The 17,873-nt window shown below is 35.5% G+C and overlaps 1 protein-coding gene across 1 annotated transcript in view; it reads left to right on the top strand.

Moving 5' to 3' along the window:
* LOC132123913 (contactin-associated protein-like 2) overlaps positions 1-17,873 on the top strand; it is a 394,838-nt gene that overhangs the window by 154,623 nt on the left and 222,342 nt on the right. Inside the window, exon 2 of the mRNA XM_059534600.1 lies at positions 9,923-10,033. Coding sequence (XP_059390583.1) covers positions 9,923-10,033 — 111 coding nt within the window. The remainder of the gene's footprint in view (positions 1-9,922; positions 10,034-17,873) is intronic.

Genomic DNA, 17,873 nt, shown 5'->3' with positions numbered 1-17,873 from the left:
TGTATTTTTACGGTATTTTGTAATTGTACTGCTTCTGCTGTAATTAATTATACGGTATTGTACTGTAATATTTATATTGATATATTATTGCTAAATAATATAATTTTCAATTTAATAATAATGGTAATATTACATTTATATAATATTTAGTCATTTACAGTATAGAAATCTATAGATTACAATTGTAAAATGCAACATCAGAATAACTGCAAATTAAAAGACAATCCAAACAATGTTATTGTCAAAAACATTTTTTTTTATTAATCATGGATAAATTCAAGGATTAATCAAGAACTGCAATGTAGTTCATTTAATTTGCAAATTCAGGATTCAAATTAACAGGAACATCAAAAAAAAAAAAAAAAAAAACTCCAGGACTTCGAAATTACACAACCCTCAAAAGACAAGAACTGTCAAACACTGAGGGACACACAGTTTACAAGCGTGTGTGTGTATCAATATCAATGGGTAACTGTACAAACATCTGTATGTATATGTTTGTGTTGTATATGTGTGTGTGTGTGTGTGTGCAGGGGAAGTGTGTGGATGTGAGTGTAGCTGTACAAAAATATGTGTATGTTTGACAGTGTATGATTTGTGTCAGTGAATGTGTGAGTGGGTGTATGATTGTGAATATCAATTGGTAACTGTACAAACGTGTATGTATATGTTTGTGTCGTATGTGTATGTGTGCAGGTGAGTGGGTGTGTGTGTAGGCGAGTGTGTGGATGTGAGTGTAGCTGTAGAAAAATATGTGTATGTTTGACAGTGTACGATTTGTGTCTGTGAATGTGTGAGTGAGTGTGTGTGTGTGCAGGCGAGTGTGTGAATGTGAGTGTAGCTGTACAAAAATATGTGTATGTTTGACAGTGTACGATTTGTGTCTGTGAATGTGTGAGTGTGTGTGTGTGTGTAGGCGAGTGTGTGGATGTGAGTGTAGCTGTACAAAAATATGTGTATGTTTGACAGTGTACGATTTGTGTCTGTGAATGTGTGAGTGTGTGTGTGTGTGTGTGTGTGTGCAGGCGAGTGTGTGAATGTGAGTGTAGCTGTACAAAAATATGTGTATGTTTGACAGTGTATGATTTGTGTCTGTGAATGTGTGAGTGTGTGTGTGTAGGCGAGTGTGTGGATGTGAGTGTAGCTGTACAAAAATATGTGTATGTTTGACAGTGTACGATTTGTGTCTGTGAATGTGTGAGTGTGTGTGTGTGTTTGTAGGCGAGTGTGTGGATGTGAGTGTAGCTGTACAAAAATATGTGTATGTTTGACAGTGTGTGGTTTGTGTCTGTGAATGTGTGAGTGAGTGTGTGTGTGTGTGTGTGTAGGCGAGTGTGTGGATGTGAGTGTAGCTGTACAAAAATGTGTATGTTTGACAGTGTACGATTTGTGTCTGTGATTGTGTGAGTGTGTGTGTGTGTGTGTGTGTGTGTAGGCGAGTGTGTGGATGTGAGTGTAGCTGTAGAAAAATATGTGTATGTTTGACAGTGTACGATTTGTGTCTGAATGTGTGAGTGAGTGTGTGTGTGTGTGTGTGTGTGCAGGCGAGTGTGTGAATGTGAGTGTAGCTGTACAAAAATATGTGTATGTTTGACAGTGTACGATTTGTGTCTGTGAATGTGTGAGTGTGTGTGTGTGTGTGTGTGTGTGTGTGTAGGCGAGTGTGTGGATGTGAGTGTAGCTGTACAAAAATGTGTATGTTTGACAGTGTATGATTTAACTGTACAAACATCTGTATGTATATGTTTGTGTTGTATGTGTGTGTGTGTTTAGTTTGACGTTTTCCATTCAAACTCCATCAACGACCGAATAAAACTATTAACATGAGGGTTGATGGTTGTCACTTTCCTCTGGACCACCCTCTTGGTTTTCTTGCTCACTCCTTGTCTGGCTGTACACTTTAATTTCATGCTGGCATTGCCGTCTTCCGGGTTAATTCTGACGAGGAACCTGTTAGAAATATCATACAACTCAATAAATATGCTTCTATTACAAAAGTGAAATGCAGAAATAAAATACAAAAGTGAAATGCAGAAATAAATTTACTTGCCTCTGAGCAAGCTCTAATGTACATGCAGCAGACTCCTGGTACAAATATGTTAAAAATATAATAGCTTGCAAAAAGCACTGCAAAGGCGGTTATAAAATTGTCACTGTTGTCCAGTGTCAACAAAACTCTTCCCTCGATTGACAGCATCCACCTGGATGCTGTCGTGATTGAATGTCCTTAAAAAAAGAAAGAACAATGTTTGAGACTTCTAGGTCTTAAATAAAACTTCATTCGAACACATACATACAGTATATGAAACACTTGCATACACATATACTAAGTAGTCACACATACATGTATACTGCAGAATGCTCAAACAAATAAATATGAAATTTACAACGACACACCTAAATGTGCTCACGCACATACACGCAAACTCTCCAAGCACATACTTGTATACTTAAAGTACACACAAACTATACACGCACATACTCCGTGAGACGAGAGCACACACAAACACAAACTCGCGCACATACTCTTCTATGTCATTTTGTGTGTCTGTGCTCGCGTCTCAAATAAGTATGTGTGTGTACGTCTCATAGGAGTATATGTTTCATCTCGCAGGCCATCGTAAAACATATTTATTGTAATTAAAACTGACAAAACCACCTCGATTTGTGTTCCAACAACAATCAAGTCTGTTTTGGTCGAAATAAACTAACGTTAGCAGCTATAAGGTCTTGTTAACGCTAATTCACGGAGTGATAAGATTTGAAAATGTCGGTAAAGCAGCGGAGTTCAGCAGATCTAACTAACGTTAATAGTGTTTTTGCAACCGTCACTGGCTAAACTTCCACTAAACTACCACTGTCATTTCACATATGTACACTATAGCGTAACATTATAAAACCTTATTATAAAATTAACTTACCAATTAATATCCAGATATCTGCTAACTGCTGAGACTTCATCCGTGAATGGTCTGGATTTGTGCTCTGACGTCACGCGCGTCACGCGCGCTCTCTGTTTACAGCAACCCTGTATTATTGCCTGGCATATTACAACCAGGTTACAGCTAGGTTACAGCAACATTAAAATGTACTGTAAAATGTTCCCGCTCGATCAAAATTACCCAGAATGCAATACAAATTACGGTATTTTACTGTAATATAGAAATGCAGTATTGTAGGTTTTTACAGTACTGTGTTGCTAAATCTACAGCAACATTTAACAGTGTGTGAATGAGAGAACCATGAGATAATGACCATGCTGGCTATTACAGTTTTTTTCAATCGCTAACAAGCACTTAACCATACTTCAGATACTTTTTCTAAACTCTTAACACAGACTCACACCTACAAAACACAATTGGCCAAGTGGATAATTTTCTTCTCAAAAACACATTTTGTTAAATATATACTAAATCTTCATTTCAAAATAGAACACATCTTTCTTTGCACACACTAACTTTACCAAAACACTGGAAATCTGACTCAAAATTTAATTATTCTAAAATTATTAAATTATTAAATTAAATTATTTTATATAAAGAATAACACTTGTTTTCACCTCACAAGGTACATGCAGTCAATCAAAGTACACCAGGTTTCAAAATACTGGCTATTGTTGACATTACAAAAACTGCATAGACTTTTAGGTTTCAGTTTCACAGGTATTTGCATGCAAAACATGCAATCCACTGTTTTACACTAAATTTCTTGGTTAGGTACTGTATGTCCAAATGTACAGTAATGTTCACATTCAAAAGCATTCCAGTAAAAAGCATTTTTTTCCCTTTACTGTTTACTGCAGGAGGTACAGTAAAAACAACGGTATGATAGAACAGAAAAGGTTTTACAGTATTGCTTACAGTGAACAAAATATCCATGAAACACATAAGAGCATTCTGAACAAAAAAACAACAGCAAAAAGCCCAGATAAAAAGGGCGGAACTAAAAAAAAAAAAAAAAAAAACAGGCACAAAATTACTGTATCTAATCTCTGCGATCTTCAGGGTTAGGCCTCATGTTTTCATCAACATCACATCTGATATTATCCAAGGCGATGCACCTGGGATAAAACCGCTTGGTATGTCGGATCCACCCTTGGCAATCATGAATGGGGATGTCCCTGCAGCCAGCATCCATGGCTTCAAGGAGGGACATCTGGTCATGTGGCTGATGGTCATAAACCTTCCACCTCCATGCAGAAAAGAACTCCTCTATGGGGTTGAGGAAAGGTGAATAGGGTGGGAGGAAGACACATATCAGTCTTGGGTGGACTTCAAACCATGTTGTTATTGCTTGCGAATGATGGAAAGCCACATTGTCCCAGGTAATTACAAAGGTCCTCATGTTTCACCCTCCTGATCCTGCTCTGGAACCAAGCGCTGGTGGAGATCATTGAGAAAGGCAAGGAGGCGCTCGGTATTATTGAATCCTGAATACAGATTGAATCCTGCCTCATCTATGTATATGAATTCATGAGGGGCCTGGTTGGCCTCCAATTCCATAACTCTCTGAAACAAAGTTTATGTAAATCATGTCATTACTATATACCATACTGTACTGTAACCTATTTCTGTAAAGGTTACCTACTTGCAAAGTGCAAAGCTTATAGAACTGAACATTGAATTGAATATACACTATACCTGGACATAGCTCCTTGACTCTCTAACTGTTCCTCTCAAAGGGAACAGTGTAGAGCTGCTTCATCCGCACTCTGTGTTTGGACAATGTCCGCGTAATCGTTGTGAGGCTGATGCTATCGATATTGTCAAATATCTTATGGTCCTCTACAATTCTAGTTTGAATTTCATGCAGTTTTATTGCGTTATTTGCAACAACCATTTCTACAATGGCAAGATCTTGATCATTATTTAGGAGCTTTCCTCTTCCCCCAGAGGGTGGAAGACATTGCATTTTTTAGAGGGACAAAAAATTTGACATATGCATTACTGTATGACCTTATTGACATGTCAAGTGATAACAGAAACAATCCATGTAAAATGCAATACTTACCTGTTGGTTTGTTGAAAGATGCGTATAATGGAGGCAACTGTTGACCGCCTCAAATTGGGCTGCTCTTTCACCAGCCTCTCTTAGTGAAAGACCATGGTTGATTACATGGTCAATGATAGTGGCACGAATTTCATCACTGACTACTGTTCTTGCAGCCCTTGGAATGCCACCACCATGCATTCTTACACCTCTACCTTGCCCTCTCCTTGGCCCTGCTCCTGCACCTCTCCCTGCACCTCTCACTGCTCCTGTACCTCTCACTGCATCTCTCACTGTTCCTGCACCTCTCCTTGCACTTCTCACTGCTCCTGTACCTCTCACTGCATCTCTCACTGCTCCTGCACATCTCCCTGCAGCTCTCACTGCTCCTGCGCCTCTCACAGCATCTCTCACTGGGCCTGCTCTTCTCCCTGGGCCCCTTGCTCTTACTCTTCCTCGTCCAGACATTACAGTGTTTGCCTTTTTCTGTTTCTGTTTCCAAAAACATCACTCCTCAAAGTCCTCCTTTTATTGTATAAGTGTCAATATAATAGAAAAAAATAACCCCTGCCACTGAGTCTAAGCCAGACTGGAATCAGCTGTGGTTGGCCCAATTTACACAACATAAATCAGCTGTGTGTCAATTAATCAATTGTTTATTTATTATCAGCTTAGATATATTGTTTTTGAACTGATATCATTGCGAGAAGCAGAGGTTTTTATACTGTATCTAAGGTTTGGAATATTGTTTTTGCTATTGTGGGATGTTGTGTGTTAACATTCGTAAATACTACAAAAACAATCCATAATTTTGTTGGGAGGTATAGCTTGTCTGTTAAGAAAATGTAAGCATTGTGGAAATGTGTTCAGTGACTCCATATTGTGTGAAAACGACATGAAATGTGTGAATGGTATGGCCACAATAGACCGATGCTGTGCTAATTGTGTTTAGAGTTTTGAAAATGTGACAACTGCTTGGACAAACGCTTGTTAGTGACTGAAAAAAACTGTAATGTGATGTGCCTTCCTCAGGCAAGGTGAATCAGCCTCATAACCCACCTATAACAACCGGCAGTGTTTTCCACGTAAAGTCTGTTCTTAATATTCATGTACAATATGTAGAGTTTTGGTTAAAGAATAATGGATAAGGAAAATGGTTTAAAATAGCATATCTTCCACACTCCTACACACTGGCCAGTACAACATATAATAAACAAAGATAACAAGCATAGTATGGACTTAAAATCAACTTAAAATCATTCCTCCTTTTTCAGTTTGATAGAATGATAGAATTGATATCTCGTGATTTTTGTCATTCTGTGGTCGAGCGTCAGAGACAGTTGTGCTATTTGCTCAGGGCAGAGGTATTCGCACAGAGAAAAATGTCACATGGACAAGTAAATCTATTTTGTGACATGCTTCTCTTTCGTCTTCCTCTCTGGAATACGGTGAAATTTGTTTTAGGATTGAACAACGATTTGCAGGTCTCTCAGTAATGTGTCTTTGCCATGATCCCGATATATGATCCATCTGATTTCTGCTGTTTCAGCTCCCCAGATACCACAGAGAATCAGAGCCTGTTTTCCTTCATCTAAGCCAATCCTGGATGCTCCTTTGTGGTAATTGCAAAAAAAAAAATGTAAAAATAAACAGTCCTTTACACTTTCTGTGTCAAAATAATGACCATCATAGTTTCAAAATTAATAACAGCACATACATTTCAACACAAGCTTCTACAAAGAGAATTATAGTGCTGTGACAGCAGCGACGCTCGACAAGTAATGGATAGAGACACTCATAAAGGCATACTCATAAATGATCGAAATTGCTTTGGAAAATCTTCAGCTCTTTTACTTATTCCACAATGATTTACCCTGAAAGTGTAGCTACAATGACACATCAGCGAGTCCTTCTCTGACTTTTCACTTTCAGTAAATTAAAGACTTGATAAGTTCATTTTAAACTGTGTTATCGGCTAGTACAGGCCAGATCTTAGAGCCTTGGCGTACTTTGCTTTGCATTGCCCACCTTGTCATTTAGCTGACACTTTTATCCAAACATCCAGTACATTTATTAGACAGTCAATCCCCCTGACATAATGAGGTTAATAGCTTTGCTCAGGGACATAAAGATGATAGCTCTTGGCAGGGTTCTGAACCTACAACCTTTTGGTTGCTAGTCAAGACTTTAACCACTAAGCTACACATCTCTTGAATTCAGGCTTTTCTAACTTCACTTTATTTTTCTCTTTCTGAACTGTATAGAGGGAAAACAACCATAGACCTTTAGTATAATATGTTATAATAGCCCTATTTGAGTTTCCTGGAACCGTTCACAATGGTCAGTAATGCCTTGTTCCAGGCAACCCATAACCCATGTTTTTCCAACCTTCTACCCATGAAAGTGCACTGGAATGGCAGTCAAACCCATGACTTCCCACCCGTGAACTCGTACTAGATCGATGTACTCCCAGTTCCGAGCTCTGACATCACATAGCCCATGAAACAACAATGGCAGCCCCTACGGATAATATTGCCTACAGATGCAGTGTTTATTCAAGTGGTACATGTTGAAAAATAGATTTTAGTATAACGTTGCAATAAAATTAATAATCTAGCTACAATTTATTGCGGTCAGGAAGTTTGGAGTGACTTGCCTGGAATGCTACAAAGTCGTGAGTCGTGAGTCGTGAGTCGTGGTTTGAAGTCGTGACTTACGGGCTCAAAAACCTCCCTGGATTGCACCATAAGATATTTATTTATTTCAAACTTTTAAATGGTAGTGATCATTATTGTTGAACTTTACAGTCATTGAATAGAACTGAATCCAAACTGAACTGACTTGAGCTGACATATGACATACATATACTGTCTTTAAAGCAGAATTTCAATTTGCCTTATCTTTGATGAAGTTTGTATTATTGATTGTCATTTTTCTTATTACTCTGAAGCTGCTTGGAAAGAATGTATTGTCTAAAGTGCTACTATCTCCATTTTCATGTCTTAAACTCAACTGATGTAGATGATTGGATGTTCATCTTCACTCCCTGAACCAAGTTTTTACATGTTTCTCTCAAGAGAAACTATAATGCTTTATTTTCTTAAATTATTAATTGTTTGTTTTCTATCTGTCACCATAAAGCCTGCAGATGACAGTAATTATGCCATTTTGACACTGTAATGTCAACTGTAATTGGGTACCTCTGGTATCCACCAACAGGTTGAGAAGAAACACATGACAGAGTGTACTGTTTTCACATGTCCTCTGGGTAATGGGAATTGTCTGGTGAGAATGAGAAACATAGAAGACGTAGATCTCTGTTTGGACAGCCATCTGTGCGAGATGCATTTCTGTTGAATACTCCTGGTCAAAAGACTGATTTGACTGGGGATTTGGAGACAACCCACTAAATATTGTTTGAACATGGCAGATGCTGATTAGAATCAGACATTAGATGTATCTACTCTCCTCACATGTGAACATGTCCTCCCTCCATTCAGGGTTAATGATTGAGTGAATGGCTGAAAAAAATATATATTGAATGTTTTTCATATTAAATGTACCAAAATGCAGCTATTGGTCACGTCTGCTGGGGCTCTTCTTGGACAGTTTGTGTCTGGAAACTGTCTTTATATATGCCATATAATTTTTTGCCATTCATCATTGTGATATTTGTCCAGTTTGGCATACCCTTTCGTCTTCAGTTGTCTGAGACACAACAATAGCATAAAATCAGACTTTTGTATGCGATTTGGAACTTGCAGTAACTTCTTGAATTGTTTCACTGCTCATTTGCATACAGTTAAACTTTGCATTGCCATATGTGAACTGTCACTCATTACCTCATTATGATTTTCAGTCGCTTATATGCAACAAGATATAATTTGAAGAACTGTCATGGTTGATTGTTGATTGTTTTTTTTTTATTAAAATATTGATTGATCAGTTGATAAATTGCTAAACGTACCAAATACCATATGCAACTTGTTTTTATGTGCATGTAGATATTGCAGTTTCGTTCTCATTACATTTTCTATAAATTAATGACTTTACAATAAGTTTCAGTTAGTTAACTTTAAGTATACTGTAACAAATGTATTGCTCATTGTTAATGTTTTTATCAATTGCCAGCACTAATTATATTAATTTTAATATGTTGTAATTAATTAATTATTACTACTGGATTTATTTATATTTATTTACATTTAATATAAAAAAAGTCTATAAAATTATAAAAAATGTCAAATATGCCATTTAAAATAAAATTCTCTCTTTCTTTCGCTGTATATAAATAGCTCAGTTTTTAAGCAAATGTAAACCATCACCTCTATTTTAATTTTTTTTAAGTAAAATAATAACTGTCACATGTGCTTGTTGCCCTTTACCTCTTTCACAGTTTTTGCCATGAAAATAATCATTATTTATAGAGATTTACTGTTTCATTTTTCTAATTTGAGGGTGCATTGTGTGTGTGTATTCCTTAACACCTTTCTATTGATTCTGCTGAAAAAGATCAAAAATAAATAAACTGTTCGTGACTTAATAATTATAATTTTTTCAAAACATCAGTCCACACATCTTGAAAGTAATAACTAAATTCAGTTCAGTGCAAATTTTCTTTATATCTTCCGGAAAAGATTTCTTGCCTTGGCATTTTAGCCTTGTAACCCTGAAGCCCTCAGACCTGAGTAATGACCAGCGGGAGCACAGCATCCATCCTCCAAAAGCTTTGACTCTTAAATATGCTGCTGTTAATGGAGCCTACAGTCAGAAAAGGTCTGCCGTGATGGGCATCTTCGCTCTGTAAACACTGGCTTCTCTAATTTCTTTCCGCATCTTACTCTCCTTAAACGGATAGATTTGAAATTGCTTCATTGCTTTATATTGTTTTTTTTAATGTGATTGTAATGTCTTTTCTCGTTTTCTTCTATAGAAAAATGTGATGAAGCTCTGGTCACACCACTACCCCACAATGCCTTCACCAGCTCCTCTGTGTTCACTAGTGGCTATGCACCTGGATACGCCAAGCTAAACAAAAGAGGAGGTAAAATTTAATAATACTTGCCCAAACACATATTCACGCCCACCAATGTGACTTGCAGAATGAACAAACCCTTTTTCTTTCATCACAATACCTCTAAAATGGTGAACTTTCTTCGGATGTTGTTTTTTTGTGCAAACAGTATATTACAAACTTCAATTTCACAGGTGCTCAGACTTGATGTAGTTTTGTGTCATTCCAATAAACATCCATACACTATATGGCACCGCAGAGTCATTACTTCACTAACTCCAGCCTGGAATTATTGCGTGAATTACTGGGCTACAAAGGCTCATCCCATTATGCAAAACTGTGCTTTGTAAAACACTATGTGCTTAAGACTAATTGAGCAAAAATCTACAACAGATGTGCCATCGCTGTGATTTATCTCGGTGAGATTGTGCACAGTTCACATATTTATTATTTTCAGTTTGTTCCTCATCACTCATTAAAAATGTTATTTAATTAAAATGGAAGTTCTCGTGTCCTCTGCATATTTGATGGAATGAGATAATGTTTTTATTTATTTATTTTTTCGAGGGAGGAAGCAGAAAGAAATAAACCACTGCTAAATGTGCGTTGAGGTGTGATTGGTTTTTTTTTTTTTTTTTTTTTTTTTTTTTTTTTTGCTATGTAGGCTCTCAGGGGAGAACAAATTCGGATGCAAATGGATGTTTTATATATGAGCCTCACTGTGGGAGTCTGTAAAGGCCATGGGTTTGATGGGCTTTAAATTGCATGTTATTTCTAAGCTCAATGAGTCACTAGGCTCTATTATGTACACAAAACACTGTAATATTAATCGCTACTGTAACTATGCCTCCTATTACAAATCCTTCTGAGAGGCACAGTGTAAGCTCTTTGCAAATCTTTCTTCCTTGAGGAGATTTAGTATTGCCTTTGCATGAATAAATTGGTGTTGATGGCATATCTATATGCATATGCATTTTCAGTTGTTTATGCTGTCAAGCAGATCTCATGTGAATATATTGCAGTTTACCTCAAAGGAACAGTTCACAGAAAAATGACCATTTACCAAAATTTTTTGCACATTTTATGTAAGGGTGCACAGTGTAACACTACCATATTGATTGTTGGCTATCGGACAATATTAGTGATTTATTTATTGATTGATATTGATTGATATCAATATGGTTATTGTCAATGGTTATTGTGGTTATTGAAATAAACTTAAAGCTCAAATAAAATAAAATCTAAATATTAGATGAAAAAAATACAGGTAAACTAAAAATATTGCCTTTGAAACTGAATTAAAGTACTAAAACGAAAAAAAAAAAAATACTGAAATGAAAATAAATATTTGCTAAATACAAATATATATATATATATATATATATATATATATATATATATATATATATATATATATATATATATATTTATATAATACAAAAAATTACTAAAATTTTTTTGAATTTAAGTTAAAATAAATAAATAAATAAAATTATACAATCTAGTTTAAAATATTAATAAACATTATTATAGTATTTAAATAATGCTAAAATAACATGGATGATAATAGATATATATCGGCTGATGCTGAAAATGTCCTGTTTTTCTAATTTAGATGAACTTTGTCATCATCCAACTAACGTTAAAAAACACTAATAATATGAATAATAAACATGATTTTTAATTCATATCCATTTTTCATACTGTACATTAGAACACTGCGATAAATTAATTTGTATCATGTAAATGTCTTGATTTTGCAGCTGTTAGTGTATTTGTATTTTTTTATAAAATAAGATTTTTATAATTGTATTCTGTATTATTCATTATCATTTTCTATATTATTATATTATTCGTTATTTTCTGTATTTTATTATTATTTTTTATTTAATTGTTTATATTTAATTCAATCGTTATTGACCATAAAATTCAAAATTGCGACCCATACATTCCTCAGAATATCTTCTTTTATTTGTAAATTCCATTTTGAGGGTGAGTAAATGGTGACAGAATAATTATTTTTCGGTGTACCATTCCTTTAATGTCCTCATCCCATAGAGATGTAGAACATACAGTATTAAGTAGCATGGTACTGTATGTTCAACAACTAGAAATAGTTATAGTTTGCTTGGTTTTGTGTAATATAACCAGATTGATTACTTTAGTGAGGGACTTAAAAGTTCAGACAGCATAAAGGGACATAAGATTGGCAGCAACTGTAATAACAGCAGCTTGCATGTGTGTATAAGGCCGGCATTTCCATTCAGCCATCTTTCTCACTGAAGGCAGGTGGGGTTTGTGAGTATAAGCAATGGGATATGCCCTCTGGCACTGCCTCCATCAGCGACACAGGGCTCCCTGTCACTTTGAAGCCGCAGAGTTGTGTCCAGTGAGCCTTCTCCACCCTGCCAGTCTGCATACATGAGGCTTCATATCAATGAAATGACAGCTTTGTGCACCACGGAGGTTCTTCTCTTTTAACCCTTGTGTACTTTAGAGATGCCTAGGTGAGTAATGTAAAATAAAACTCTCAGACTTAAGTTGTTTTTTATAGGAAGCTCTAGTGGTACATTATGTGCCATTTTCCCCTCAGCTTCATCAGCAATTGGATTCTTACTACTGCAGGAAAGCCATGATGCATGTTAATGACGCTTTATCAGAGTTGAAGACAGGGTATTCCTGTCACTTGTGTCATTCTTGCCCAGAATTTGCATGCAGATATGCAGTTACCATCGATCTTGCATAGTCTTATTTAGTCATTATGACTGATAATAATAGGGTGAAGTCTGGACCTTATCCTGTCGATGGAGTATGACATTTTTATACATGATAGATGGGATTTCTTTCCCTTTTTTACTCAATATTATGAATAGCAATGACACTGGGGACCCTCTAATGAAATCCACATCCATACAGCACATGTTCCGCTGAAATCACATTCAGTCATTTATTTATTTATTTATTTATTTTTCATTTTTTTTCTAAATATAACTACCTTTAGGACAATCCCTGAGACCATTTCCTATGTCACTGGGCCAGAGGGCCGAGAAAAGATCAATTTGACAGCATGTTGTCATTAGAAGTTGGCATCAGGGTGCAGGTTTGCTGCGGTACCTGGTTGATGATGTCACAGAGGAAGGCTCATTATTTCCAGTTAGATGAGCAGCATCTTGAAGGACTATTGTAGGTAATGTCCATATTCCAGCATCCGATATTCTTTCTCCACCATTGATGCATTATTTAGCCTTACTAATGTAAGGCTGAAAATAGAAGAGAAAAGAGAGATAGAATGAGCATAAAATCAATAGAAAGCAGGATTGGTATTTATCTGTTTTGATGCATGTTAGTTATAGTGATATCATCCTGTATTTTTTATGCAGGCATTGTATCATAACAGGGAACAATTTATGTAGTTCTATCATTCTACTGCTCTATCGTTCTATCTGTCATCTTTCTGTCTGTCCGTCTGTCATTCTATATATTGTTCTATCACCCTATTCTTACATTTTGTCATCCATCCATCCATCCATATGTCTGTTGCTCTATGTATCTTTCTATCATTCTATTGTTAGATCTGTTTATTTTTCTGTCTGTCTATCTATCTGTCCATCTGTCTGTTTGTCCATCTGTTTGTCTCTCATTCTATCTCATTCTATCCTATTCTATTGTCTGTCTGTCTGTCTGTCTGTCTAGCTTTCCATCTGTGCATTAATTGTTTCATCTATAATTCTATCTTTCTGTCTCCAAAATGGGAAATCATAGCAAACAATAAGATGATAATAAGATGTTGTTGTAATAAAAGAATAAAAAAGTAACATTAAATAATTTGAACAGAGACTGTATGGAGAAACTTAACTCCTCAGAAGTATACAATAAGAATAACTAAGAAATTACAGTTTTCCTCAGTCGCTTTGGTGCATTTGGTGCACTCAAATCATCCTTAATGTCCTTAATCATCCTTAACCATCCTTAATTTCTCAAATCGTCCTTAATCCTTTGCAGTACTTCTTAACTGCAAAGGAGTACAGTATCTGCAATTCTCAAAACTTTCATTAAGTCTCCTAAAGACCTTGACACTATATGAAACACATCCATCACTTCACATTTTTCATATGGATTTACATCAGAAAATGGCTTGTTAAAGGTCAGCTGTAATCATGGCGCCCTGGCATGTGAGATGCACACAGCCATTTTACTGCCCTCAGCATCACCTCAAATTCAGACATCAGATCTGAGACTTGTTGAGGCTTCCTCCACTCACATCTGGCAGGAGGGGCATCTATTTAGCAGCAGTTCATCTGTGAGATGAATCTGAGGGAAAGGTCAAACCTCGCTTCATCAGAAACCTGTTTGGCCCTCACAGCTGGAGATGGGAAGGGACAGACGGCAGACAGGCTGGTATGTGGGAAGCAAAATAGCCTGTTGGAAACTAATGAGAGGGAGAGGTGGGAAAACTGAGGCGAATGACAGAGGGGAAGGAAGGTTCAGTTCCCCAGCCTTCAGTCATGTACCCCAAGCTCAGCTGAATACCAATGTGTCCATGCATAAGATTGAGGGACTAATATTAGGAATGTAAGCAGTGATGCATGTCCTATATTTCCCTTTCTCTTTCGTTATATTTCTTTCTCCTTTTGCATTCTTACAAAATTAAAATCAGTTTCCAGAGTGAAATAAATCTTGCTTTTTATTATATATTTTATAAATTATGGATACACTGTAAAAAATTAAAATTAAAAGTTTTATCATGTAATCTACAGTAACATATATACATATGGTAACATCCAACATTGGGGTGTTTTATAATATATATATATATATATATATATATATATATATATATATATATATATATATATATATATATATTATTATTATTATTATTATTACAGTAATCTCAGTCACTTTGGTGCATTTCTCAAATCAGAAATGAAATTCTCAAAACTTGCATAATCTCCACATCATCTAGTCATTTATACACATAATACAACCAGTTTCTCATTCTCATCTTATAAGTCATTAAATGCAATATGGTTAATCTAGTTGTCATAACTGCCAAGCACAATGTTTTGTTTTTATTTTACACATTATTATTAGACTTTTTGTAAATTTGGCATGAATTGTGCAAGTGAATCTTGAGTAATGAAGATAATGTAGATCAACCAATGACAAACCATTTCTCTGAAATAGCTCAAAGGTTGATCTCATGAATCTTCAGTTGGAAAGCTTATACTGTATAGACAGAGGACAACAAAAGAGTTACAAATTCTGAAAATTGACTTATTTTCATCTTTGTGCCCATATGTCTTTTTCCTTTTCTATATCACAATGACATTGTAAAGGTTTTTTTTCTCTCTCTCTCTCTGCCAGACCACTAGTAACAGTGTAATTGGGAATTCTATCCAGTCTCTTTCAATCAATATCCCACATACTGTAATGTGTAAATCTGTACTTTTGGATATATGGATATATAAGCATATGACATACTGTTCAAAACAGTAACTGTCATCCAAAATGTTGCCATAGTTTACATCAGAACTTTCCTCCAGAGTACACTGTTTTAGGAGCATCCTGGAAAAGAGAAATCCTGGTGTCCAGCTGATTGTTTGTATCTATTTATTTTATTCGTTATTGCTTAATTTTATTGTATGTCTGATGCATCCAAATGTTTTGGGCATTTGCCATTTGATGATGAAATGAAATTAGTCATAGTACTTTTGAATTGCTGCACTGTAGCTATAGTATACAGCCTGCACAATATCGTCATCTTCAGTGAACTGCCTTTACTGTAATGAACAATTAATAACAGCTAAAGGCATTTTGAGGCACCAAAAAAGTGGTTAAATGCGGAAGCGATGAAAATTGTTGTGGTAACAAACAATACCCGCTAGTTTGTGAATCTGCACCTGATGTGATTACTGTATAAATAGTGTATTATGAGAGCTAAAACTTAACAAAATTAAAGAAATGTTGCTTAATTCATTAATTATTATTTTTTTGCTAGAGTTAGATTTTGTTTATTCAAATGATTCTAAAATCACAATGTAGCAAAAGTATCTATAGATAAATGGTGTTTTAGACTGATCCATGTTTTTTTTTTTTTTTTGCATTCAATTTTTAGGTTCTGAAAACTGAATTGTGAGGCGTTACACAGACCATATCTTGCAATTCTGACCTTTCTCTCAGAACCATAAGATTTGAACTCGGAATTGGGAAATATAAATTTGGAATTCCAAGGAAAAGTCAGATTTGCAAGATATAAACTCAGAATTCTTACAAATCTAAGATTACATTTTACATAGATATTTGAATTCTTAGTTTTTAATCTCACAATTCTGTTTTTTTTTTTCACCATGGAATAAAAAAAGGAAATTGCGACTTTTTATCAGTATATCTCACAATTCAGATGTTTCTTCTCAGAATTGTGTGTTTATGTCTTGCAATCTTAAAAAAAAAGGTCTGAACTGATACCAGTTTTATCCTGTGGTGGAAACAAGAAAACATTTATTTCACTATTTTATTTTTTATTTTTGATCAAATCAACATTGCCTTGATGAGCATAAGAAACAAAAACATTTAACAGGTTTATAACTGATATTCTGGAGGTCTTTGAAAGTATATATTTTTCCCTGAATGAAAAAGTATAACTGAGGCAGAACTTCAAGCATGAAAATGATAAAACAGTACTGACAATTTTAATTATGAGGTCAAACAGATCACTCTGTAATAAATGTGCAGCAAACTCCCATTGATACTGCCCTGCCTGTAGCATACATATAGCTTTGCCCACAGCTGTCTGTATCTCCTTCATCTTTTATTAGAATCCAATATTGCAAACATAATGTCTGCATTTGAACATCTATATTTGAATCCAGAAACAATCAAATAGATTAACTTTGTCAAGTGACTGAAATCATAGGAACACAATACAAAAACAAATCACGAGTCACATGAGTGCGAGTCTCTCTCTTTCAGTGTCAGCGTGTTAGCAGATGGTAAACTATTCAAATATTATGCCATTTGATTTATCATCGCCTAGTTGCATTATCATCACAAAATCCTACATGCTACATCTATTAGGCTGTGCAGATGTCCCATCAGGCAGGATTTAGACCAACATAATGCAATTTATTTTTCATCTCTTCAGTTTTGTCTTTTTCTGTTTTATCGGAGTGGTCAAGTGTTTCTTTGTTATTTACTGTATTTAATCTGGACCGTAACAACTACAGGAACTGTTGTCTTCTGCTACCTGTCTTATTCCTCTCTTTCTGGGCTTCCAGTGTTCCCTTTAAGTGCCCTTCTTCTGCTCTCTGTATCTCTTCAGAACATCTGCCTCGGCAGCAGGTTGCAGGTAGCAGGTGGCACTGGAGTGGATGTCCCCTGGCTTTCTTACACTCTCTTAAGCTTCTGTCTTGTACTGATCCCCCGACACCCTCAACTGCTGACCCTAATTTTATTTCCTTGCTCTGACTCTCCCTTTGCCTGCTGCATTGTATCGCCGGCCAACACCATTCTTTTTATGTTTGCAATGAAGATATTTAAGGAACTAAATTGACTTAATTTACTTCAAAAAATTTAAACAGTTTGTAATTTGTAATTTAACAATTACGCCTGGGTTGAAAATGATGCAGAATAAGAATATTCTGCTAAAAAATCAGTCTCTAATTTGAGTTTTTTGACTGTTGCCTTCTTGGTATCTTGATAACAAATAAAATAAAACTTTATTAGGGGCATTATTTATTGGTTTTCTGTTAAATGACCCCACAGCTGCGGGACAGTCACAAATAATCATGAAAAAAATAAAATAAAATAAAAAAAGATTATCCATCATATGTGCACAAATATTGATTCAATTTTTAAAATGTTTATATCA

The sequence above is a fragment of the Carassius carassius genome, chromosome 42 (assembly GCF_963082965.1).
Source record: "Carassius carassius chromosome 42, fCarCar2.1, whole genome shotgun sequence".
NCBI classification, from domain to species: domain Eukaryota; kingdom Metazoa; phylum Chordata; class Actinopteri; order Cypriniformes; family Cyprinidae; genus Carassius; species Carassius carassius.
The sequence above is the reverse complement of the archived record's forward strand: the minus strand, read 5'-3'. Positions and strand labels throughout refer to the sequence as shown.